General features: G+C 52.7%; 1 protein-coding gene across 2 annotated transcripts; it reads right to left on the bottom strand.

Moving 5' to 3' along the window:
* Nucleotides 1–9,449: 9,449 nt before the first annotated feature.
* Nucleotides 9,450–22,819, bottom strand: ANHX (anomalous homeobox). Of its 2 annotated transcripts, XM_044241036.1 has the most exons (9): nucleotides 22,571–22,819; nucleotides 20,224–20,351; nucleotides 18,091–18,214; nucleotides 16,967–17,183; nucleotides 16,432–16,552; nucleotides 14,997–15,277; nucleotides 11,836–11,971; nucleotides 9,808–9,889; nucleotides 9,450–9,536 (listed from the first exon to the last, which is right to left on the bottom strand). In XM_044241036.1, the coding sequence occupies exons 1-9, from the start codon at nucleotides 22,817–22,819 to the stop codon at nucleotides 9,450–9,452; spliced, it is 1,425 nt and encodes a 474-aa protein (XP_044096971.1). The 2 variants fall into 2 exon arrangements, with proteins under 2 accessions (XP_044096971.1, XP_044096972.1); XM_044241037.1 differs by lacking the exon at nucleotides 14,997–15,277 and having other exon boundaries at nucleotides 11,836–11,952.
* Between the last annotated feature and the right edge of the window lie 2,123 nt (nucleotides 22,820–24,942).

Genomic DNA, 24,942 nt, shown 5'->3' with positions numbered 1-24,942 from the left:
GGTGGTATCTTAATATGGTTTTGATTTTCATTTCCCTTATGGCTAATGATGTTGAACATTTTTTCATGTGTCTGTTAGCCATTCATATGTCTTCTCTGGAGAAGTGTCTGTTCATGTCTTCTGCCCATTTTTTGACTTACTAGGTTTTTTGGGGGGGGAGGGTGTTGAGTTTGAGAAGTTCTTTAGATCTTGGATACCAGCCCTCTATCTTTAACATCATTTGCAAGTATCTTCTTCTCCCATTCTGTGGGTTGCCTCTGTTTTGTTGACTGTTTCCTTTGCTGTCCAGAAGCTTTTTATCCTGATGGAGTCCCAAAAGTTCATTTCCACTTTTGTTACCCTTGCCTTTGAAGACAAGTCTTGAAAGAATTGCTGTAGCCGATGTTGAAGAGGTTACTGCCTATGTTCTCCTCTCCTCTAGGATTTTGATAGACTCCTGTCTCACATGGAGGTCTTTCATCCATTTAGAGTTTATCTTTGTGTGTGGTGTAAGAGAATGGTCGAGTTTCATTCTTTTGTGTGTAGCTGCCCAATTTTCCTAGCAACACTTCTTGAAGAGACTGTCTTTTTTCCATTGGGCATTCTTTCCTGCTTTGTCAAAGATTAGTTGACCACAGAGTTGAGGGTCCATATCTGAGCTCTCTATTCTGATCCATTGATCTACTTGTCTGCTTTTGTGCCAGTACCATGCTGTCTTGGTGATCACAGCTTTATACTACAACTTGAAATCAGGCAATGTGATGCCCCTAGTTTTTCATCAATTCCCTGATGATCTGGGGTCTTTTTTGGTTCCATACAAATTTTAGGATTGTTTTGTTCCAGTGCTTTGAAAAATGCCATTGGTACTTTGATCAAGATGGCGTTGACAATATAGATTAATCTGAACAGCACAGACATTTTAAACAATGTTTACGTTTCCAATCCATGAGCATGGAATTGTTTTCCATCTTTTTGTGTCTTCTTCAATTTCTTTCATAAGTGTTCTGCAGTATCTATAGTATAGATTCTTTACCTCTTTGGTTAGATTTATTCCAAGGTAGCTTATGGTTTTTGGTGCTATTGTAAATGGAATCAATTCCTTAATATCTCTTTCTACAGTTACATTGTTAGTGTATAAGAAAGCAAATGATTTCTGTACATTGATTTTTTTATCCTGCCACATTACTGAATTGCTGTATGAGTTCTAGTAATTTGTGGGTGGAGTCTTTTAGGTTTTCCACATAAAGTATGTCATCTGTGAAGAGTGTTTGACTTTTTGCCAATTTGAATCTTTTTTTGTCTGATTGCTGATGCTAGGACTTCTAGTATTATGTTGAACAACAGTGGTGAGAGTAGATATCCTTGTCTTACTCCTGATAAGGAAAAAGCTCTCAGCTTTTTCCCATTGAGAATGATTCACTGTGGGTTTTTCATAGATGGTTTTTATGAAATTGAGGAATGTTCCCTCTATCCCTACACTCTGAGGAGTTTTAATCCAGAAAGGCTGTATTTTGTCAAATGCTTTTTCTGCATTGAGAGGATCATGTGGTTCTTGTCTCTTCTCTTATTAATGTGTTCTATCACATTGATTTATGAATGTTGAACCACCTTGTATCCCAGGAATAAATTCCACCTGGTTGTGATGGGTAATCTTTTTTTTTTTTTGTAAAAAAAAAAAAAAAAGATTTATTTTATTTGGGAGAGAGAGAGAGAACACAAGCAGCAGGAGAGACAGAAGGAGAAGCAGACTCCCCACGGAGAAGGGAGCCTGTTATGGTGCTCAATCCCAGGACTCTGAGATCACAACCTGAGCCAAAGGCAGACCCTTAATTACTGAGCCACCCAGGTGCTCAGATAATCCTTATAATGTACCGTTGGATCCTATTAGCTAGGATCTTGTTGAGAATTTTGGCAACCATATTCATTCATCAGGGGTATTGTACTTCTCCTTTTTGATGGGGTCTTTACCTGGTTTTGAGATCAAGGTAATGCTGGCCTCATAGAATGAGTTTAGAAGTTTTCTTCTATCTTTTTCTTCAAACAGCTTCAGGAGAATTGGTGCTATTTTTTAAATGTTTGGCAGAATTCCTCTGGGAATCCATTAGGCTCTAGACTCTTGTTTTCTGGGAGATTGTTTTTTTTTAATTTTTATTTATTTATTCGAGGCAAAGAGAGCATGAGAGGAGAGAGGTCAGTGGGAGAAGCAGACTCCCTGCCGGGAAGGGAGCCCAATGTGGGATTTAATCTAGGGACTTCAGGACTATGACCTAAGCTGAAGGCAGTCGCCTAACCAACTGAGCCACCCAAGTGCCCTTCTGGGAGGTTTTTGATCACTGCTTCAATTTCATAACTGATTATTGGTCTCTTAAGATTGCCTCTTTCTTCCTGTTTCAGTCTTAGTAGTTTATAGGTTTCCAGAAAGGCATCAAATTCTTCCAGGTTGCTTAATTTATTGGCATATATTTGTTGATAGTAATTTCTATTCTCTTGGTGTTAGTTGTGATCTTTCCCCTTCCATTTATAATTTTATTAATTTGGGTCCTTGCTTTTTTTCTTTTGGATAAGTCTGGCTAATGGCTTATCTATCTTATTAATTCTTTCAAAGAACCAGCTTCTAGTTTCCTTGAGCTGCTCTACCATATTTTTAAAGATTTTATTATTTGACACAGAGAGAGATCACAAGTACACAGACAGGCAGGCAGAGAGACAGGAGGAAGTAGGCTCCCTGCTCAGCAGGGAGCCTAATGCAGGGTTCGATCCCAGCACCCTGGGATCATGACCCAAGCCGAAGGCAGAGGCTCAACCCACTGAGCCACCCAGGTGCCCCATATTTCTAGTTTCTAACTCATTGATCTCTGCTCTAATTATTTCTCTTCCCCTGGTTGCATTAGGCTTTATTTGTTGTTCTTTCTCCAGTTCTTTAAGATGTAAAGTTAGTTTATGTATTTGGGATTTTTCTATTGAGGGGGATAAATTTTGGATGGCTGTATGCCTCCCCCCTTAAACCCACCTTTGCAGTATCTCAGGATTTTTTTTTAATTTTACTTATTTGACATACAGAAATTACAAGTAGGCAGAGAAGCAGGCAGAGAGAGGGGAGGAAGCAGGCTCCCCACTGAGGAGAGAGCCCAATGCAGGGCTCCATCCCAGGCCCTGGAATCACGACCCGAGCCGAAGGCAGAGGTTTTAACCCACTGAGCCACCCAGGCGCGCCTGACCCAAACATTCTTAAGCAGGATGGTCTTTAGCTTCCAAGTGTTTGAATGTCTTCCAAAATTTTTCTTGGGATTGACTTCATTTCACAGCATTGTGGTCTGAGAATATGCAGGTAATAATCTCAGTCTTTTGGTATCAATTAAGACCTGATTTGTGATCCAGTGTAGTCTATTCTGGAGGAAGCTCAATGTGAGTTTGAGAAGAATGAGTAGTCTGCTGTTTTAGGGTGCAATGTTCTGTATATATGAAGTCCATCTGGTCCAGCGTGTCAAAGCTCTTGTTTCTTTGTTGACTTTCTGCTTAGATGATCTACCTATGGCAGAGAGGAGTTTGGGGGTCCCCTGCTATTAACATATTATTAGCAATGTTTATTTTGGTTAACTGTTGGCTTATGTAGTTGGCTGCTCCCACTTGGGGGGGCATAAATATATACAACTGTTAGATGCTTTTGTTGGAAAGGCCTTTTAAGAATGATATAGTGTCCTTCTGTATCTCTTACTACAGTCTTTAGCTTAAAATCTAATTTGTCTGATATGAGAATTGCTACCTCAGCTTTCTTATAAGGGTCACTGACATTAAAAATTGTTTTCTATCCCCTCACTTTCAGTCTGGATGTATCTTTGGTTCAAAATGAGTCTCTTGTAGACAGCATAGGGAAGGGTCATGTCTTTTTAACCAATCTGCAACTCTGTGCCATTTCATGGGAGCATTTAGGCCATTCACATTAAGAGTAACTATTGGGGGCGCCTGGGTGGCTCAGTGGGTTAAGCCGCTGCCTTCGGCTCAGGTCATGATCTCAGGGTCCTGGGATCGAGTCCCGCATCGGGCTCTCTGTTCAGCAGGGAGCCTGCTTCCATCTCTCTCTCTCTGCCTGCCTCTCCATCTACTTGTGATTTCTGTCAAATAAATAAAATCTTTTAAAAAAAAAAGAGTAACTATTGAAAGATACAATTTTGTCATGTTGCCTGTGAAGTCCTTATTTCTATAGAATGTCTCTGTAAATTTCTCTTCTATATCATACTGGGGTCTTTTTCCCTTTATATAACCCCCCCTTAATATTTCTTGCAGGGTTGGCTTGGTGGTCACATATCGTTTCCCCCATGTTGTAAGAGCCTTGTCTCTCCATCCATTCTGAATGACAACCTTGCTGGATAAAGTATCCTTGGTTGCACGTTCTTCATCCTGCATATGTCTCACCAGCCCTTTCTGGCCTGCCAGGTCTCTGTAGACAGGTCTGACCTTAATCTGATGTTCCTCCCTCTTAACATAAGAAATCTCTTCCCCCTCACCACTTTCAAGATCATTTCCTTGGATCTAAGATTTGCCAATTGTCCTATTATATGTCATGGCATCAGTCTGTTCTCATTGATCTTGGGAAGGGTCGTCTTTACCTCTTGGACATGAATACTTGTTTCCTTCCCCAAATTAGGGAAGTCCTCAGATATGATTTGCTCAAATATATATATATATATATATATATATATATAATCTCCATCCCAAAGATCCCAATAATTCTGATATTGGAATGTTTCATTGAGTCATTAATCTATTTGATCCATTGGGCTTTAATCTTTTTCCCATGTCACCTCAGTTTCATTCTTTTCTATCATCTTATCTTCTAGCTCACCAATTCATCTTCTGCCTCATTTTCCCCGGCAGTCAGAGTATCCAGTTTAGACTGCATTTCATTCATACCATTTTTAAGTTTGGCCCGATTACACCTTATTTCTGTCCTTAGAGATTCTATACTGTCAATATTTTTCTCAAGCCTAGATATCACCTTCATAATTGTTACTCTGAAGTAAATTTCTGACATCCTGGTTATATCCATATGCATTAGTTCTGTGACAGAGGCCCCAGTCTCTGATTCTTTTCTTTGCTGGGGGCTCCTCCTTTTAGTCATTCTGTTGAGGGTTGGCTGAGGGAATGTACAGAGTCCTAAGTATTGACCACAACCCAAGGAAGATGCACCTGTTTTCTAGGCACCTTGGGATTGTCAACCTCTTGTTCTTCCAGCCTGTCTTCTGGGGGAGGGGCCTGTCATGCTGTTAGTCCACCGTTAACTCCAGTTTAGGCAGAGTTGCCTTACACTCGGGGGGGGGGGGTGCTCAGTGAACATCGGTTTTCTGGGGCTTTTGCTCTCTGGCGGCTTTCCCTAGAAGCTTTCCACATCTCCTCTGAGAGTCAGACAAGTGACCACATACAAACTCTGTCCCAAAGCAGAGAGATGGCAGTCTGCTCTTCACTGAGCTCTCCAGGCCACACGGTCTTCGCTTCCGTGCTGCTAAAAACCGCAGCATTCTGGGTTGTGCACCCCACAGCACCTCCCCCAGCCATCACTCCCAGGGCTGGGCATGTCTCTGTCCTTTGTGCTTCGAAAGCTGCAAACCGCCCCCAGTTCGTAAGTGCGCACCCATAGCTCCTGGTTTCTGTTTGGGGGCTGCCCTAAAGTTTTTTCCCTGCCGCTACTGGTCTGCAAGTCTGTGCCCAGTTCCCAGGCAGGAGGCTTTTGTTACCTCAGCTTCCTGGCACAAGTTCACGGAGGATCCCTTCCCCTTCTGTTTATCTTCCATTATTTGCCTGCAGAATCACAGCTCCCCACTTCATACCTCAGGACCAACTGCCAGAGATATTCTGTTTGTAGAGCTCCAGACATATTTTCTTACATCTCAGGTTGATTTCGTGGGTTCAGAATGGTCTGGCAGATATCCAGCTCAATTCAGGGGACCAGTTGAAACAGGGTCCCCTACTCCTCTACCATCTTTTTTCCCCTCCCATATGTAGAAATCCTAATCCCCAACATCCCTGAATGAAACCTGATATGAAAATACAGTCTTCAGAGATGATCAAGTCAAGATGTGGCTCAGTTGATTAGCAACTGCCTTGGACTTGGGTCATAATCCTGGAGTCCTGGTATTAAGTCCCACATTGGGCTCCGCGCTCAGCAGGGAATCTGCTTCTCCCTCTTACTTCTCTCTCTCTCTCTCTTTCTCTCTCTCTCTCTTTCAAATGAACACATAAAATCTTTTTTTAATAAAATCTTTCAAAAAAAGAAAAAAGATGACGACGGGTGCTCTGCAGTCCCAAATCAAGGAAGTCCTGGAACCTGGAGAAAGCTCCCCTTGAGCCTTCACGACAATGACATCACCCACATCGCACCTCCAAATCTGTTATTCTGAGCCACATAGCTTGGCCTAAGAGATCAATACAGGCACCCTCTGCCCTCTCCATCAGTCTCTACACCATGGACCGTGGAGGTGAAGGCAGGACCCTTCATACACTGGGGCCATTGCTGGGTGATCATTTCTGGGCCTGACTGTGCAGGAGATGTGGCCACAGCTCTCAACCTCCTGGGACCCACACAACTATGTAGACAAGGAGAGGCGGAAAAGTTAGTCTCCCTGGAGCTGGTCACTGGACATCCCCCCTGCTATAACTGGAGCCTGGAAAGCCTCTCTGACATCTCCTTTGGGCCCCTCTGAGAACTATCAGCCATTTGAAATGGCCACCATACCCTTTTTCATCTCAGGAGGGCAAGTGCCTCAGCAAGACACAAAAGGAGGACCCTCGACCTGGTCACAGCACCTCACCTATATCCACTGGACCCAGGCTGGCCCCTTAAGGGGGTGAGGGCAGAATAGTCTGTAGGGCCAACATTCCTCTTCTCAAAGGAGTCTGGGATCAAGACAGCAGAAAGGGAAGTGGTGGACCTCAGAGTGGCAGCTGGGTGGCAGGACACTGAGAGGAGTGGCCACTCCCACAGGGGCTGGGCATACGGGAGGGGGCGAGGCCTCCAGCCTCACAGGACATCTGACCTCTGCATAGGAGGCCCTCCAAAGGCGCTCGGGTCTCAGTTAACAGTCAGCTCCAGAGACTTCAGTCCATTTGCCACAAAATGGAGACAATCCAGGTGGCTGAGTCTGTGCTCTGGAACTTTCAGGATCAAGTCAGGTGTCTGTAAAAGGTAGGTGGAGGAAGCTACCCAGGAGGTGCTCGCACAGCCTGTTCAGGAGGCTCTTGCCTCACACATAGGTACCTCCCTGTGGCTCCGGAAAGGCTGACAGGTAACATACGATGAGTTAAATACCCCAATGATTAAAACAAATCACTACTTGGCTGACGGGCCCATAAGGCTGAAGAGTGAATCTTCACAGGCATAGACTTTGTGGCAGTACATGAGGGAAGCTGGTGCCATTCTGATGCCAGGACTAGGTTAGTAATGTGCTCATGGATTATGAAAACGGAAGCACACCAGAGAAATCCATGAGTCAATGGAAAGGTTGATAAGAACAGCATGTTTGCACAGCTGCAAAGCACGACCTCCCAAAATATACAAGCAGAGTAACTATAGTGGAGAGGGTTGGAAGGAAACACCCTAATGAAGGGATCAAACGAGCACCACCAACAATGGGACAACCAAAATCATGTGCCATCTGTAGGACACGGTAAGTGCCTCGTGTCACTTCTGCAACAGTCCATCCAAAAAGGAATTTTCCATATTACGTGAAAATGCCCGACATGGCCATTCTGGGGGACATTCTACAGAGTAACTGGCTTGAACTCTTCCAAAGTGTCAGGGTCATTCAAGTCCACTGCTGTGGCCTGAATGGCAGTGAGACAGTCAAGGGCACTCAGCATGGGCTACGTGATGTGATTGGTTTGTCACTTAGGGTGTTGCTGGGACAACTGACTTCCACGGAGTCTGGAAGAAGGCAGTGGAGGACCAGCACTGACTTCCTGACTGATGACCGCAATAGAGGAATGCAGAATTCCTTATCAAAAGGAAACACACAAACGAAGTACAGGCATCAGCTCAGCAATTTGTGCTCTATTTGTAACTTTTTGTAAGTTTGTGACTATTTCAGAATAAAATATTTGACAACTAAAAGATTCCTCATTCTACGGAACAGGACAAGAGTGTCCCTGAAAGGAAGTATATATTACTGCTGGTGCTTGGGCAGCACCAGTGTGGGGATGAGGAAGGGATGCGAAGGGTCCAGGGTCTACAGAGTAAAGGTGAGGGGAGAGGAGTACAGCTGAGAGCCCGGGGCGGGGGGGGGCTGTGGCTGGGGAGCACAGGTGTCTCGACTCAGCTGCCCCCCCCTTCAGGAAGCTCTCAGTCTCTTGTCATTCAGGCCCCACATGTCCTGGGCTCTCTCAGCCATCCCTCGCTTCACACCCCCCTCTCAGCAACCACCCATGACTGCTGGCTTATTCCTGTCCATGCTGGGAGCCACCTGCGAGCACAAAATGGCCTTTGCTCCCTGATGTATCAGAGGAACTGCTCATCACACAACTTCCAACTGATCCAATGGGTGAGGCAAGGACAAGGGCTTATTCCTGCCAGTGACAGTCCTGAGTGTCAAAGTCACCCCTGTACAAAGAAAGTCATCTGCATCAGGAGTCACATCACACTCGGCCCCTGGGGCCCTGCGTGCTTGGACATGGTGGCATCTAGCACCAGGGCAATTCCTTTTCCCACAACAAAACAGTCAGGTGAAGGGCAGAGGGCAGAGATGCCCACTGTGGTGTTGCTTATAAACCAGACATATTAGAAACAATCAAATCAATAGGGTACTGGTTCATCACTCAATGCACACTCGGGCCACAGAATGCCAGCCAGGGACAGAAAGGCAAAGGACTGAAAGGGACAGGTGTCCAAGATGTAGTCAGGCCAGTAAAAGGGGAGAGCTCAGAACATTGAACCGCAATTTAATTGAACAGAACATCTGTTTTACAAACACAGTGAACTCCAACCTTCAGGGAAAAGGCACCCTGGCCCACCCTGCCTGTGCTGTCCCAAACACATCACCCCTAAGACACAGAAGTGTCATAACACTGCCCACGCCCCACTCGCCAACCTAACTGGGTGAAGTTTGGCCTTGTCATAGGGCAGGGAGGGCAGACAGCAGTGCAACATTCTCCTTTATCTCCAGAAAGGCCTTCCCTGGCCATAACCTACAAGCCCAGGAGCTCGAATCCACAATCTCCCACTGCCTGAGTGAAACAGACCCCTTGGACTTCTGAGCTCAAGAGCGTTTCTCAAATGCTTCCTCTGATACACTGAGCTGCCAAACAAACTCTGCAAACATGGTGGGGGCTACGCAGCCTCAGTGCTTCTCACTGGAACCCCCCGAAGGAACCCTGGGGCCTCTCTTCAGTCGGAATAAAGCTCTATGTAACACGTGTTGAAAGGCTCGATGTCCACGCCTGCTCCCCTGGGGGCACTGGCTGGATAGCCACAAAGGGACATCTCAACCCAGACTGCCCCCTGAAAGCTCAAGAAGCATTCTGGCTCCCCAGAAGGCATCACTGGAGGCCTGGCCGTCGGGCCACTGCACCTGGAAAGCCAACACAGCATTACACACAGAAGCACCTTCTGCCTGGCTCCACGTTCCCACCTGCCACCCCTTACTCCGGGACACCCCATCTCTGGACTCAGTAAGAAACACGAGCCCACAGCACCCACCTCCCGGGCCCCATTCAACTATTGTCCAACCTTGAAGCACCCCTTCCCTTGTGACATGTGCCTGGTTTACTCACTCCAAAGGTATGACCTGAGGATCCAAAAGTTAAGAGGGACACGCAGAGTCCCTGGTGGTAGGGTCTCACCTGGCTAGAGGGCACGGGCTGGCTCAGGTCCACAGCAGAAACAGGGCTGGAGAAGGAAGGGCCCGGTGCCAACTCCAGCGGACTGGAAAAAAGACATCAGGACAAGCTCCATATGGAGGCACTCCAGGTCATGGTCCACCCTGCGAGCAACATGACCCGACAGCGCTCTGCATACAAGCAGCCCTTCCGGGGGTAAGACCCACTTTAAGAAGTGTCCTCCCACAGGGCCCTCCAGTGCTAGAGGGACCTGTGTGACACCCCAGGCAGGTGGCTTGGGTGAGGCATAGAGCACTTGAGGAGGCTCACAGAGATGGACCAACAAACAGAAACCTAAAGGAAGAGGTCAAGGGGCAGCCCTGGGGGAGCCATCAGAATCCAATCGGGGGAGCAGCAGGGACAGCAGGGGAGGTATCAGAATCCAATCGGGGGAGCAGCAGGGATAGCAGGGGAGCTAACTGGTGTAGCCACTCAGGACAACAGTAGAGTAGCCTGGCAGTTCCCTAAAAAGACAAACACGCACCTACGGCCATTCCACTCCTAGGCGTGTACACAGCCCAGAGACCTGAAGGCACACAGGCAGACCCACACGCATCCAGGAGTGCTCACAGCGACCCCAAACTGGGAACCCAGAGATGGCTACCAAGAGGCGATGGATCCAAACACCATGGTCCATCCGCATCAAGGAACAGAGCTCACAAAGATGAATGGCCCGATACACAGAGCCACAGGGTAAAATCCCCAAATACTCAAGCAGAGTCAGAGAAGCTAGACCCTCTCTCCCCTCCACAAAGTTTAACACTCCTGCATTCCATTCACATGGGACTTTTAAAAATGCAGCTAAAGAAAGCAGATCCATGGTCCTGCAGGCGGCAGCAGGAGGGGCTGATCCACACAGCTCAGCACGTGGTCGATACAGAAGTCACTCAGAAAACCAGCATCTGGGGGCGCCTGGGTGGCTCAGTGGGTTAAAGCCTCTGCCTTCGGCTCGGGTCATGATCCAGGGTCCTGGGATCGAGCCCCACATCGGGCTCTCTGCTCCGCGGGGAGCCTGCTTCCTCCCCTCTCTCTCTCTGCCTGCCTCTCTGCCTACTTGTGATTTCTCTCTGTCAAATAAATAAAAATCTTTTAAATAAAGAAAGAAAGAAAGAAAGAAAGAAAACCAGCATCTGTATCGCCTAACGCGGTACTTTACTGAAGGCTAACAACGCCCACCAAATCTACTGTTAGAGAATGACTCAAGGTCATCACGTCAGAGCAAGGATGGGCTGGGCCATCAGAGGGCAAGGGTGAGCGGCTGTGAGGGGACCTGACAGTGGCATTTTCTCCATCCAGGTTCCTGGACATGAATAGAAAAGTGAGTTCATCTGCAAAGTCTGTATTTTCTCACGCTCTGGCTGTTTCAGCAAGCAGAACTTGTGACCTGACCGACCGCTCCCCTTCTCTCTCACACGCTGCCCTGTAATTCTGCTCGTGCTGGGCACCTGGCCTTCAGCTCCCAGACTGGGGAGACTATGAACGTTGGAAGCCTAGTCCTGGCAACCCCTACTGCAGCTTCCCTGTCAGACAGAGGACCCCTGACTTCTCACACTCCTCTAATCCCTCTTCTCCACCCCCCGATTCTCCTGGCCTGTCGTCCTGGCCTCCGCAGCCAGAGCCTGAAGCACCTCGGCTACTCCCAGCTCTCTCGCGCACCTTCCACACTACAGTTTGGAATATAAAATCAGGATCTTGATGCTGCTTAAAAACTCAACCTCCATCTGGTGAAAACAAAATGCCAAAAAGTGGCTTCAGGGATCCAGGGTGATCTTGGGGAAGAGGCAAAGTGGGAGCACGATCCCCAACACCAACACCTGTGTCTGCTCTACAATTTCTGGGTGTTCTTCTGTCTCAGGGAACAGCCACCCTCTTCTGGTAGATGCAGGGTGGGGATGATGTATTTTCCAGAAACCCGTAAGGAAAGGACTCAAACTGCACATCTGCTAAGTCTATAAACCTGGAACACCCCACCCGTGGCTCTGTGTGGCTCACCTCTGGGCTAGGAGAAATTCGGGAGGCTGTGTCACCAGGAAGCCGCCCGCCTGCTGTTCTGCCTGGCCGCCACTGGTACCTGCACCTTCCTCCAGGTACATGCTCGGGGGGTTGCCAGCAGGTGGGTCAGCGAATCCTACACAGAAGCAAATTCCACACCCAGTGCTTGGAGGACAGAACACAGCCCCCGAGCACCAAGACCGAGACCTCCACAGAGAGAAGCAGTGTCCAGCCTGGCCGGCCCCAAGCCTCAACCTCCCTTACTGAGGAAGAGTCACAGCTATGGATCTCAGTGGCCTTTTTAGGCTTCCAGAAACAAAAGCAAAGTCCAGTTTTGTGGACTTCAAATTTTGCTTCATCTACCCAGACTTCAGGCCTCCAGTGCCATTGCTGCCGCGTGAGAACTTCTCGGTCTGCCTCGTGCTGGCTCTTCAGAGGCTGGGCCACAACCACTGCCACCTTCCATCTCCTGCTGCACCACGAGTCCACGGAGCTGCGATGTGGCATGACCTGACACTGCTCCTCCTTCTACAGAAAATGTTGCAGAGGATATCCCCGTATGTCTCTCTCTCTCTTACACATAAGCTGAGGTCAATCAGATCAGTTCTGGGCCAGCAGACACTTCAGAGCGAGGGAAGGTAAGAAGTCTGACAGGTGGTAAGCCCAGCGTCAGACTCTCTGACCTCAGACAAAACAACAGGCCATCTGGGCTGGGCATGCACTGTCCCCCCTCCGCCCCCACCACTGTCTGCCAGAGTGACCACCTAACTTGCCAGCCTGCAGCCCAACCTCAGACCAAAGGAACCTTCCTGACCATTCATTACGTGATTCCACCCCCACTTTCTGCTGCTGCTTCTTTTCTGCAGAACTCTAGATACTCTGAGGTATGTTAAATACAACTGAAGGGATAATTTGAGCATTGCTGGTTAAAAGATCACTAAATTACATCTTCTTCCTCCAAAAGGAAGACAAGAAACCAAAGTCCAGAACAAAAGGAGCATAAGGAGACCCAGGACACAAGTACCATCCTTTGTTGGTAGGGCACCTGAAAGCAAGGTGGGATTGAGATCAGATCCTGAGAATCTTAAAGTGGGAGGGAGGGTAAGGAAAGTTAGGGAAAAGGAAAGCAGGGGAACACCCTGGTGCTCAGGCGGTCAGTTGGCAGGGAGGCTCACCAATTCATACAGACCGTCACCTCTCACCTGTGCTGGAAGTGGTGTGAACACCAGCTCCCCTCGTCCCCATGTGAATACAGCCAGTGACCACCCCACTCCAGCCTTGGCAGTAAATATGGGATGGCCAAACGTAGGTCTCCCACAGTGGAAGACGTGGACAAATGAAGGACTGATATGATCAAACTGAAAAGCTGGCTCCAGAGCAATGAGTCTCCAGGGCTCTTCCTCCTTCCGGCCCCTCACCTTTCTCTACTCAAGGAAGGGCCAGAATCCACAGCCCCAATACTCCCACCTTCAGACAACAAAGCATAATTTTGAAACTTTTTATTTTGAATACTCAAGGGAAAAAAAAAACTGCACATATAAAAAGTAACACAACCTCTGACTAAAGGAAAATTCAAATAAAAAAAGAGCCTGGGGGTGCCTGGGTGGCTCACTGGGTTAAGCCACTGCCTTCAGCTCAGGTCATGATCCCAGGGTCCTGGGATCGAGTCCCCACATCAGGCTCTCTGCTCAGCAGGGAGCCTGCTTCTCCTCTCTCTATCTCTCTCTCTCTGCCTGTCTCTCTGCCTACTTGTGATCTCTCTCTGTTAAATAAATAAATAAATAAAATCTTTTTTTAAAAAAAGAGCCTGGAATTCTCTTAAAGTATAACTATCAAATTAGGACTTTTGAAAGACAGACTCTAACACCCCCAAAGCATATACAATGAAAAAGAAAAGAAGCATAAGAAAAAGGTAAGCACCCAGGGAGACTGGCCCAAGATTTCCAAAATCCCGGTAAGATTTGTGCTCTAAAGAGAATGAAGAACATGGAGGAGGAAAACTATCAAGGAATATTATCCAAAAAATACCAAACCTTAGAGGATACATTGTCACCTGTTCTTTAAATCGAAAGGCTTAATAGGAAAGTGAATTAAAGAGACTCACACTGCATACCATCACTGTGAAATTTTAGAACACCCAGACTTAAAGCAAGTAAACAAACAAACAAAAATTCCAAGAAAGGAACAATATGTGATCTGCAAAGAGGCCAGCACGATGACACGAACATCAGATGCTACAATGACAGGACTGTATCTGCAGATACCTACGGGAGGGTATTTAAACTCAAAATTCTGTCCCTGCCAGTTTATTCACCAAATGTGAGGGCAGGTTAAGGATAATTTCACAGCACGTAAGAAATCAGAAAATTTATCTCACAAGCCCCCTTTCTTGCACAGTGAAGATGTTCCCAAACATAACAAGGAAGTCAGTGAAGACAGGACAAGACCTACAACTCAGGAAACACTGACCCAAACCCGGGAGGCAATGAAAGGAGCGTTCTTGGGCCGGTGACTCTGCCCAGGTCTAGGAAACAACACTTGGGCGGAAACAGAAAGGAGGCCTCCCAGCCACGGGTCTTTGGAGGAGACACTTGGAAAAATGGGAGAAGTTACAGGTGTGACAAGAACAGGGAATCTAAAAAAAAAAGGAAGACAGTTAGAAACCCCAAGAAAGTAAAGATATAAACACAGAAGACTAAGAAATTTAGGTGATGGGTAAACTGACGGTGCCAACGGCCTCCACATAAGGTGAAGTGTCACAAGATGCTTTTGAACATGGCAGACAAATACGTATCTAAATCCACACTCTCTACAGGCAGTTACAGCTACAACAGTAAGCTGTGGTTTCAAGTTGATAAGTTTCATGTTAGAAACTAAGGAAATGATACTTAGATCATGGGATGGGGTGACCTGTCCTCTGTTGCAGCACATGGTGACAGGCAAGTCGGATGGACTGCAACGGGAGTGCAGGGTGGCAGCTGTCTCATTTCATTTTAACCCTTTCCTCACCGTCCTACGTTTAGTCGTATGCACATTTTACTTTGCAACTAGAAAAGCAGGAGAGTGCTGCCCCTTCCCACGCCCCCTCAAATGAGACCTGACTAGTTGTGGCATCTTGTGCAGAAGAGCACGGTCCGTCTGGAATTCTGGAATGGACCCACCTGTGGAGCTGGGCTCACCGAGGGCAGTGATGGACACAGTGGCATCTGCAGGGCGCATCGTGAGGTCCAGCCCATGCCCATGGACCAGCTGCCCAGTCTGGAAGGAAACTTCCTTGGAGGACGCCAATGCAAGGGACATCAGCCATGACTCAGGGGCAGCCAGGGAAGAGTCCAGCATGTCACTGTCAGCAGTCAGAGGGCAGAGGCCAGGGCAGATGTGGGGGAGAGTGGCAGGGCTTCGGCCAGGGCCCTCCTGGTACATCTCGCTGCCCTGCAGAGACCTGGGGAAGACAGAAAACACCATCCCTTGGAGGGCAGAGACTCCCTCAGGCCAGGGAAAAGAGGCCTGGGAGGAAACTCCAGCCCCATTTGGGAATCCAGGCTCCCAACTCAACTCCGCCACTGACGGTTTTCTGGCCCACCGTGACCCTCATCACACTGCTTTCACTGTTCTACCTGTGGCTGCAAAGGTCCACAACAGTTAAAAAAAAATACTAAAACTCATTAGCTCTTGATTTAAAAGGACCTTCAATGAAGCACTGTTCCATAATACCAAAAACAGGAAATGATGAGCAAGACCCTAGCAGTGGGATGAATGACGGTGGCTGATCTTCCAGGAACATCAAGCAGCAGCTGATAATAATTTAAAGACTCGATATTGCACACTCGGTGTGTCTCAGATGGTGCTGCTGGGCTTCTGTGATCCCCCTCCCCTAGCACTGTCACTTCTGCAACCACCTGCATCATACCCCTCCCCGTGTCGCAGATGAGAAACGCTCGGCACTGAGAGCTCACAGGAACCTGCCTAAGTTCGCGCACCTGGGCAGTGCCAGCCTTCACGGGAAGGGCAGACAGGGAGTGTCATGAGAGAGGCCGATGTCACAACGGTAGATGGAAACGGTGTCCAGAGCTTGATGGTTACACACGGGGAACCTGGCCCCTCTCTCAGACCTAGTCCTGCTGATGGCCAACACTCTCCTTACCCTTACACCAGGTTCATGCCTCATCCCAGGGGAGGGACCAGGCTTGGACAGTGCCTCGCGCATAATAAGGAATTCAAGAACTATTACCTGTCATGGACTCAACGACACACACGCTACAAAATACAGTAAGGAAGAAACAACAGCTAGGGCTTGGCTTTGGGAAGCAAGCAAGCATGTGTTTCATTCCAGCTCTGTTTTCCCCCTTCCCCAACACATCCATGGAGTGAGGCTACGAGCCAGGCTCCAAGGAGCAAGTGGGGGTCCCTGACATGGGCTCCTTACCAGCGGCTTCCCCACCCCGGACTCACGGGGGTCTCTCTGCTCTCAGCAAGCACTGACGTCGTCCCACTGTCAGCCCCGACATCCGCACGTGTGCTCCAGGCCCGGCCACCCACTCAGGATGGGGAAAGTCAATACGGAGATGGTCCCACGGGCCGTGTGGATGGCAGTACCTGGGAGGCAATGGCTTCGGCAGAGTCTCATCTCCAGAAAAGTCTGGGGCCAGAGCCAGCGACTCCCATGGCCCTTGAGTGGTCTCCGTGGACTGTGCGGGCCCATCTTCCTCCAGTCCTGCTGAAGGTCAATCAGGCGGTGGGAAGGCCTGCTGGAGCCCTGCGTCCCAGCCTCCTTCCCAGCGGGTTAGGAGCAGCGCTGCCCGCGGGCGAAGGGAGCTACAACCGCATCACTGCGGCGTCCCTCGTGCGCCGCTCACAGGCCTCCACCCCGGTGCCCGCCCCCGGGCTGGCTGGCTCCCTGCTGGTCTGCCCGTGGCCTCCCGGCCCCGGACACAGGGACCGCTACGCGCTGCAGCCTCGCGCAGCCCCCTGCGCGCCCTCCCGACCCCGGCTCCGGCGTCTCCTCCGACAAGAGGATGTCGTCTAAGGGCAGAGCGGGCGCGGAGGGCGCGTCCCCGGAACGGAGCGGCGCTCCCGGGGCCTAGCCTAGGAAAGCGTGCCGGGCAGAGCGGGCGGCGCGGGAGCCTCTCACCTGGCCACCGAGGCCGGGCCGCGCCCCCGGGGTCCAGGCGGGGCTGGTCCGGGGGCTGCGGGCGCTCCGGAGCCGCCTCCCTCACGCGGAGGTCCACCGCCGCGTCCTCCGGGACCGGCGCACGACGCTGGAGAAGGGCCCTTCTGCGCCGCCGGTAGTTGGCGAACCAGTTGTACACCTGCTCCGCGCTCAGCCTCATCTCCACCGCCAGGTTCTCCTGCCCCCGGACAGCACAGCCTCGAGCGCCGCCCTGGGCCCAGGGCGACCCGAAGGGCCGGGTCCCGCCCCCGCCCGGCGCGGCCTCCAAGGCGGGACGCCCTCCACCCCCGCCTCGCTCCTTCGCGGAGCCGCCGCCGGACGAATCCAGACACGAGAGGGCCTGAGCGACGCCACTGCGCGGCGGGAGGTAGCGGGCGGCCGGGAGCCACGCAGGGAGCCGGCGCGCGCCGCAGGCCGAAAGCCGAGATGCCGCAGGTCCGCGCGCGCCGGAAGCCAGCCCCGCAGAGCCCGCGCGGGGATCGCTGGGAGAGCCCTGCCGATTGGACAGGGAGCGCGGTGGGTGGAGCAGGCACGAGGAACCCCGCAGACTGGGCACGCCCCCACTCGGGAACGCTCAGTCGTTTGGATGAGGGCGACACGTAGGTGGAGCTAACATGGGGAGGCCCCGCCGATTGGACAGAGCAGAGAAGCAGGGGAAGAGAACAAGCCCCGACTTCGAAGCAGCCGGAAACGAACGCGCTCGTGCGGCTGCTTTCCCGTGCCTTCAGCTTCTGGGGCCGCGCTGCGGGGGGCGCCCGCCGGCCTCAACAGGCACGGAGCTCTGCAAACACCGGCCTCCCCGCCGCCGGAAGCTCCGCGACCGGCGTCGCCTGACCCCCGCACCCCGTGCCGGGCCGTGGGCGGGAGGGCACTGACCCTCCACGTGCGCAGGCTGGACGGTCCGGAGCTGCCGGCCAGGGAGCTCCTGTCCCCCAGGGAGGCTCAGCGGGCCCGAAGCCACCGGCGCCCCGGCAGAGGGCCCCGCGGAAGGCCCGGGGGGCGGGGGGAGCCACAAGGGTGGGGGTCACCTGAGGTCGGGGCAGCGAAGGGGAGGGCGGCCTGGCCTCCGCCTCCTTGGCTCTCACCCTCTCGGCCTTGCTGGGGTTGGTGCTCACGGCAGAGGCGAAGTCGTGCAGCTTCTGGCGAACGTCTCTGGGGAAGTTGCGGCTCTTCAGGCCGTCAGGGCAGAGGGAGGGCGGTGGCGGGTTCCTGCAAAAGGAAGGTGAGGCCGGGGTTATGGGCGCCCCCCCCGCATGCACCGCGTGGGCTCGCACCGGGCACCCCCTCGCGGCCTCTCCTCTCGCCGGCTGGGCTCCTCTCCAAGCTCGCGCTGCCGAGCCCCTCCTCGGAAGGACCAGGGGCCCGGCGTCCGCCCATGTTCACCTGCACCCCTCACCGGGTGCTCCGGGACCACTCACTGACCCGCGAGCCACAGCTTAGCGAGCGGATGACGAGGAGACTGGGGTCGGTCACGCTGCCCGCTTTCCTGGTGCACGGATTTCTCCGAAAGGACACAAATGGTATCAGCGTGGAACACCCAAGATACTCAGAGGCCAACTAAACAAACCACTGTAGATGTCAGGAAGGCACCCCACACATGCCACATCCCAAATGGAGCTTGATCCCTCACTCTCCCCAACTGCCCCCAGGCCCCAGCTCTGTGCATCTCAGTGAGAAACCACCATGTTCCAGCCAGTCAGGCCGAGAGCCCAGCAGGCTGGCTTCATTCTCTCTTTACCACCTCCAACACATCCAGCTCCTCAGCAAATCCTCCAGAATCTGTCCTGACACGCCCAGAGACTCCCGAGAGCCTCCTGCCTCTGCTCCTATGCCAGCCCACCCTGGGGTGACCCCCCTCTAGGAGAAACCACCACCCTCAGCCGGCGGACCGACCATCGCTGGAACTCCACTACCGCCCGGTGCTTACACCTCCGAGGGCTGCCAACCCCACATTCAGGCCCCCTCTGCCAAGGCTTAGAGGAGCCTGTCCAGCACCCTCCACCCCAAAACAAAGAAAAAAGGTGGCACAGTCCTCTACTAGGCACATTCTGTGTCTAGTACTCCCGCTCAGAACAATAGAATCTACTTTGTGTCCTCTCTACTGTCCCTTGTCTGCACCAAGTGTCAGCTCCAGGAGAGTAGGGCTCAGGCTATATCCCCAGCAACTCCGACAGCTCCCAGCAATCAGGGGCTTCTTTACAAACAGTGCATACTGATCCCCAAGTCATTTACTGAACTGCACTCTGGCAGGCCATGGGCAACTATATGGGGGGAAAGGATCCCATTCCCGAAGACCATAAGACTGATGAACTACTGGGCTTAGGGGATATATCTCACTCTTTGACAGACACCATGGATCCAGAAAGAATCCATTGCTTCTTCTGGTTACCAGGCCCTGTGATGCAAAAATCCCATTACTTGGACTGCCAGGAACTCAGAGGACATCAGCCCTTCCTGGTCAGGGGGCAACACCCAGGATGAAGAAAGGCTCTATGGTCTCAGTGTCTAGCCTGGAGTCCCAGCTTTGCATCTCTCTCCTGTGACAGCTTGGGCAAGTTCTGACCTTTCTGGGCCTCAGTTTCCTCATCCATAAGTGGTGATGAAGGAATAATAGTAATTAGCAGTTGTAATGTTTCCTTAGTGCTGATAACGGCCGTGGTGCTAATTACTATTAATGCGGACCCAGCATCCCTCACGTGCCAGGCAATCTCCTAAGCACCCCATGCATCTTGTCTGACGTGTCCATCACTCTCATCTTTACCTCTCTTTGAAAGGCCCCGCAGCCCCGAGGGGTGGTGCTGAAGACCCCAGCCCGTGGCACCTGCAGAGCCTGTCTGTGGGAATCAGATGACCAAAGGCACATGTGCTGGGCATCTCCCACGAGAGGAGAAGAGGAACAGAGTGAGGTCAGGATGTCCACCGGCTGCCTCCTTCCCTGCAGAGCCTTCAGAGCCCTCACAGGAAGGCAGTGGCCCTTCTCACCCTGCTGGCGTAAGTAGGGGTGCACCCCCATGGCCGGCTGAGCAGATGGAGAGGGGGGCTCAGTGCTGGGCACACTGGCTGTCGCAGAGCCTGTTACCTTTTGACAATTACTGCTTCTTGTGACTTTTCCTGAATTTACCTCCCTGTCTCTGCTTCACCTCATCCCCTCCGTTGTTTTAGATGAAACACCCCCAGGAGTCCTGGGGAGCACGCACAAATAAAGGCCAGCAGTGTACCTCTTTCTGCAGCGGAACTTCTGCACTGGGGTGAGCGTGGCCACGCCCAGCCGCTTCATGACCAGACGGTAGTGAAGGTCGTTCCAGAGCTGGACCAGCTCCTGGCTGCCTCCGGGCACCTGGCATCCCTGTTGAGAAAAGCTGCTGAGGCCCGGCTGCCCCCGGAGCACTGCCTTCCAACCCGACCCAACCTGCAGGAGTTGCTCCTGGCTGAGGGCCCGGGCGAGGCCCTGTCAGCTCCCCCCCGCACACACAAAGCAGCTGTTCGCCGCTCCTTACAGACAGGGAGCACGAGGCAAGGGGAAGGCAAACGAAGGGCCCCGGGCCACACAACCCATGAGAGGCAGAGCCACAGTTAGAAGCACCTGGTCAGACTTGAGGGTCCAAGGGCTGACCCCCATCTTGCATGAAAGACCTTCCCCTCCCACCCAGCAGGGCTGCCCCTCGCGTGCTCAGGGAGTGCATTCTGAGCCGAGAGGAATGAAGTGGTTCTGGTCTGTGCCCCACCAAGCTCACCAATCCAGCATGACCTGTTCACACAACCAGACTCCGGAGCTGGCCAAGGGTGCCCAGTGCTGGCCTCCCCTCGACACAGCCCTGTGGTCGGCGTGTGGTTCCCGCATTTAACCCCAATGTTCTCAGCATCATCTTGGCAAGGGAGGTGCCAACAGTCATTCCACCTTCTCTCCACAGAGCGGAAAAAGCCCATTTTGCGAGGCTGTGACTTCCAGTCAGCTGCCAGGAGGCAGCCATCAGCCTAGGGCACAGCTGGCAGGGAAACATGCCCCTGCAGGGCGCGGCCCTGGGCAGGACGTGCCCCTCCTTGGTGTGCCGTCCCTGCCGTCTCTCTCAGGTCTCCCCTACATGTCAGCTCCTCAGAGACGCTGAGGGCTGTCCAGACCGAGTTTACATCCCCGCTCCGGGGGTTTTCCACCACCGACGTCATTCCCACATTTCACCACCGAGTGCCTCGACAGGGCACCACAACCCGTGTCTTCCTTGTTTGTTTGCTTTGACAGACGTGAAACACGGAGGCCCGCTGACTCACAGCTGCTACGTAAGCACAACCGAGGGGGGCCTCCCTCATGGGCCGCAGTGCCAGGGAGGCCGACGGAACAAAGACCCGAGGAAGCAGCCGCAGGGGGGACCAGACTCTACGCTGCACAATAACGGAGGCACGGCCGAGCCGGGAAGACATTCACAGCAGAAACCAGTGAGGAGGAAAGGCAGCAGCCACGCAGGCAGCCGGGCTCCAGCCTACGGCAGAGGGAGCAGCACGTGCTGAGGTCCTGAGGCCTCAGGATTGTTTGATCAGCACGGAAGCAGCGTGACGACTGCGGAGGAAGCTCAGGGAGAGGCTGACCGGGGGGGGGGGGGGGCAAGCGCACTCCATGGCTCGGGGCTCACTGTGGCTCATCGGAACCTGCAAGCTCTCCGGCGGCTATGTGAAGAACAAACCAAGGGGACACAAGGGCACTATGCAGCCTGTGGCGAAGGGCGTGGAAACTGAAAGAACTGGAAAGAACAGAGTATTTCGGGGTGCCAGGATGGCTCCATCGGTGAAGCATCTGCCTTCGGCTCAGGTCATGCATGACCCTGGTGTCCTGGGATCGAGTCCCACGTGGGGCTCCCTGCTCAGCGGGGAGTGTGCTTCTCCCTCTCCTTCTGCCCCTCCCCCTGCTCATGCTCCCTCTCAAATAAATAAATGAAATCTTGAAAAATAAATAAATCTTTTTAAAAAAAGAACTATCTTGAAAATAAACTCAGCAAGAATTCTGCATGAGCTGTATGATGGGGTGAAAGAGGGGAAAACAGGCCCCCACACCCCTTCTTGGAAACCCTTTGAGCCAGAGGGGTTTTGGAATTCAGAATTTCTCAGTTAGGAAGTAATGCAGGCATGTCCTATGTGCTGTGTGCTGCAGTCCAACGTACCACTATTTAGGTAGCAGAATGACCTGTGGTCACATTAAGTGGCTACAGACCGTAACGGCTTCATGTCCCGTCTGCCAGAGGAGTTGTGCGCCCAAGTAGCACCCGATGAGTGACGACCGTACTTTCAGTTTGCGTGCCCAGCCATGGGCCTGCAGCTAAGGGACTGAGGTCCTGGGTCTGTGTGACTGTCTTAACCACTGGGATCCAAGCCAGGACCACCACTCAAAATGGGGCTCACAAACAGTTTGGACTCTAATTACTATGGTAGTAGAACTCTGCACAGAGAGTGGACCATCCTGGCTTGGTTTCTAGAATGTGTCTCCCCAGGTTCTTGCCGACCTGTAGGCGCTTCCATTGGGTTGGGGACGGTTGTGGCTACTGTGGCTCTTCGTCCCCACCCCAAGACAGGTCTTACCTCCAGGACGCGGCAGGCAGCCTGGTGCTGGTCCTGCTGGGCCAGCGCTCGGGCACACACGAGGGCCACATCCGCATTGTCCAGGAGGTGCAGGCGGAGGGGACTGTCCAACACGGCGGTGACCAAGGGCTGCACCTGGGCTGGATCATCCTGGAGGTCCCGGCACAGTCTGCCTGCAAGAGTCACCAGCCCCTCCAAGGGGGGCCCGGTGCCCCCACTCTCCCTCAGCAGCCTCAGGAAGCTCTGCATCCTGTGTCGGGTTCCGGGCCTCTGCAAACAAGATGTCAGCCATGACGATGGCCAGCCCTGCCTGTGGGGTGACTACACGCCCATCCACACCTCGGCAAGGCCCCTCTTGCCACAGGCATTTGTAACATGGTGGCAGGAGCGCTCTGAGAAAAAGCAAAGGGGCATCGGTGCCTGCTACAGTTTCCTATTTCAGTCCTCATTTGTGTGCCTGGTGCTGTCACTGCGATGGTTCATCTCATTCCTGTGACCCTTTCGCCTGTGCCCCACCCACAGGGCCCAGCCTGGTCCTCCCATTCCCCTCCTCTCTGTTTGCCCCAGTCTGACACATACAAGGTCATTGAGTCGTGTTTCACTCCTCTGGGCTCCATCAGGCCAGCGACCCTGTGTATTGGGGTCATTAGATTTCCCCCCCATCCAGCCCACGGATGCCAAGGCCTCTCAGAGCAGTGGGGGGGACCCTGAGCTAAGGGCTTGGCAGACGTTGCTGACATTCCTACAAAGAGGAGCCCCAGGGCCTGCCGGAGCAGGACTAGCACCATCTGCTTTTGACTACTGTGATCTTGAAAATAAACAAACATATTTGAAAAACACAAAATTTTAAAGACTGCCTTAATCCCACACTTTCAAAAAATACATACAAAAGAATGAACCATTTTCTGGGCCACCCTATGCCTGGTCCATCCACTCTGCACTGCCACACACACACATAGAGGTCAGCTATGGCAAGCTGGATCTGAGGGCTTTATGAATTTTTTTAATAAAAATCTGACTATGTATACATACAGCAGTTTTTACCAAAAGAGAGACTACTTATGCCGGGACTCAATCTGGCCACTACCACAGGCACATTCCCTAACCCACAGGAATGCGCCCGCAGGGAACGCACGACAGTGGGGGCCAGACCTGCTTCAACACCTGTCCAACCCTGGACACTCGTTAGCATAGGAACGCTGATACCTTTGGTCACAATTCCTCTGACTTCCACAGACGACTCGCCTACGCGAGGTTAAAGGCTGGTGCTCAATGGCTTTGTGGTTTTAGCAGACGCCGCCCAACTGCTTCCCCCAAGGGGATAAGGATCTGCGCTCGCGGAACCGCAGAGGGCAGGCCTGTGCGCGCTCCCTGGCGGAGGATCTGGCCCAGTTTCTAGTTCTTTCCGCCCTGCACCGCCCCCTGGGTCCTCCTCTGCACCTGGGGCCGCCCAGCGGGAGAAACGCTCCCATCTATTCCACTGCTTCTGAGCCTTAGCGCCCTTCGCCAGATCCTAACTCCGGGCCCAGCGTTTCTCCCCATCGCGTTGGGCAGGAGGCCCCAGATCCCGCGTCCCTCAAGGGAGCCGAGGTTCCAGGGCTTTGGTGGGGAGGGAGGGGGAGGGCTCCTGGCAGGACCCCGGCTTCTTCCAGCGCAGCCCGCCCCAACACCGCAACCTCGGCCCCAGCACTGGCTCTAGGGAAAGAGGCCAGGCAGGAGGTTAAGAGCCAGGCTTCTGCGGACGGGACCTTGGAGTTCAAGAACGAAGTGGCCTCTTGGTGGGGGGGGGATACCCAGGACACGGAAGGGCCCCAGCCCTCAGGCAGGGATGGAGGAGACCCGGGGGAGGGTGGCTCTACCGGGCTCCCTGCCCCGGGCACCCCCCAGCCTGGCTTGGCCCAGCCCCGCTCCAGTACCTTTCAGGGTGCGCTGCTCCGCAGCAAAGGCCAAGATTCCTGCCCAGGGGCACCTGCCCTGCTGCTCGCCGCGCCCCACTTCCGCGCTCGCCGCACGTGCTCTGCCCGCACCTCCCGGGAGGAGGCGCGGCCGCAACAAAGTATTGAGGCCGCGGCCAATCGGGCGAGAGCTCCGCCCGGCAACCCAGGCCTGCGGGCCTGCGGGCCTGCGCCCCGGCGTACCCCTGCGAGGGGGAGGTCCGCCCGGTTTTGCGCGGGTTCTGGGGAAACGGAGAAGTTCCGGGGGGGGTTCGTGGGGGCTCTGGAGTAACCAGGAGTTTCTGGGGGTTTGAAGGTGCAGTCGAGCCTGGCTCTGCGCATCCTCAGGTGCAAGAAAGAGTGGGGCCAGGGCCTGGGGGGTCATGGGCTGCAGAGAGAGTCCGGTTGGCAGTGGAGGAGAAAGCTCCACGACCCTCA

The sequence above is a fragment of the Neovison vison genome, chromosome 3, assembly GCF_020171115.1.
Source record: "Neovison vison isolate M4711 chromosome 3, ASM_NN_V1, whole genome shotgun sequence".
Taxonomy (NCBI): domain Eukaryota; kingdom Metazoa; phylum Chordata; class Mammalia; order Carnivora; family Mustelidae; genus Neogale; species Neogale vison.
The sequence above is the reverse complement of the archived record's forward strand: the minus strand, read 5'-3'. Positions and strand labels throughout refer to the sequence as shown.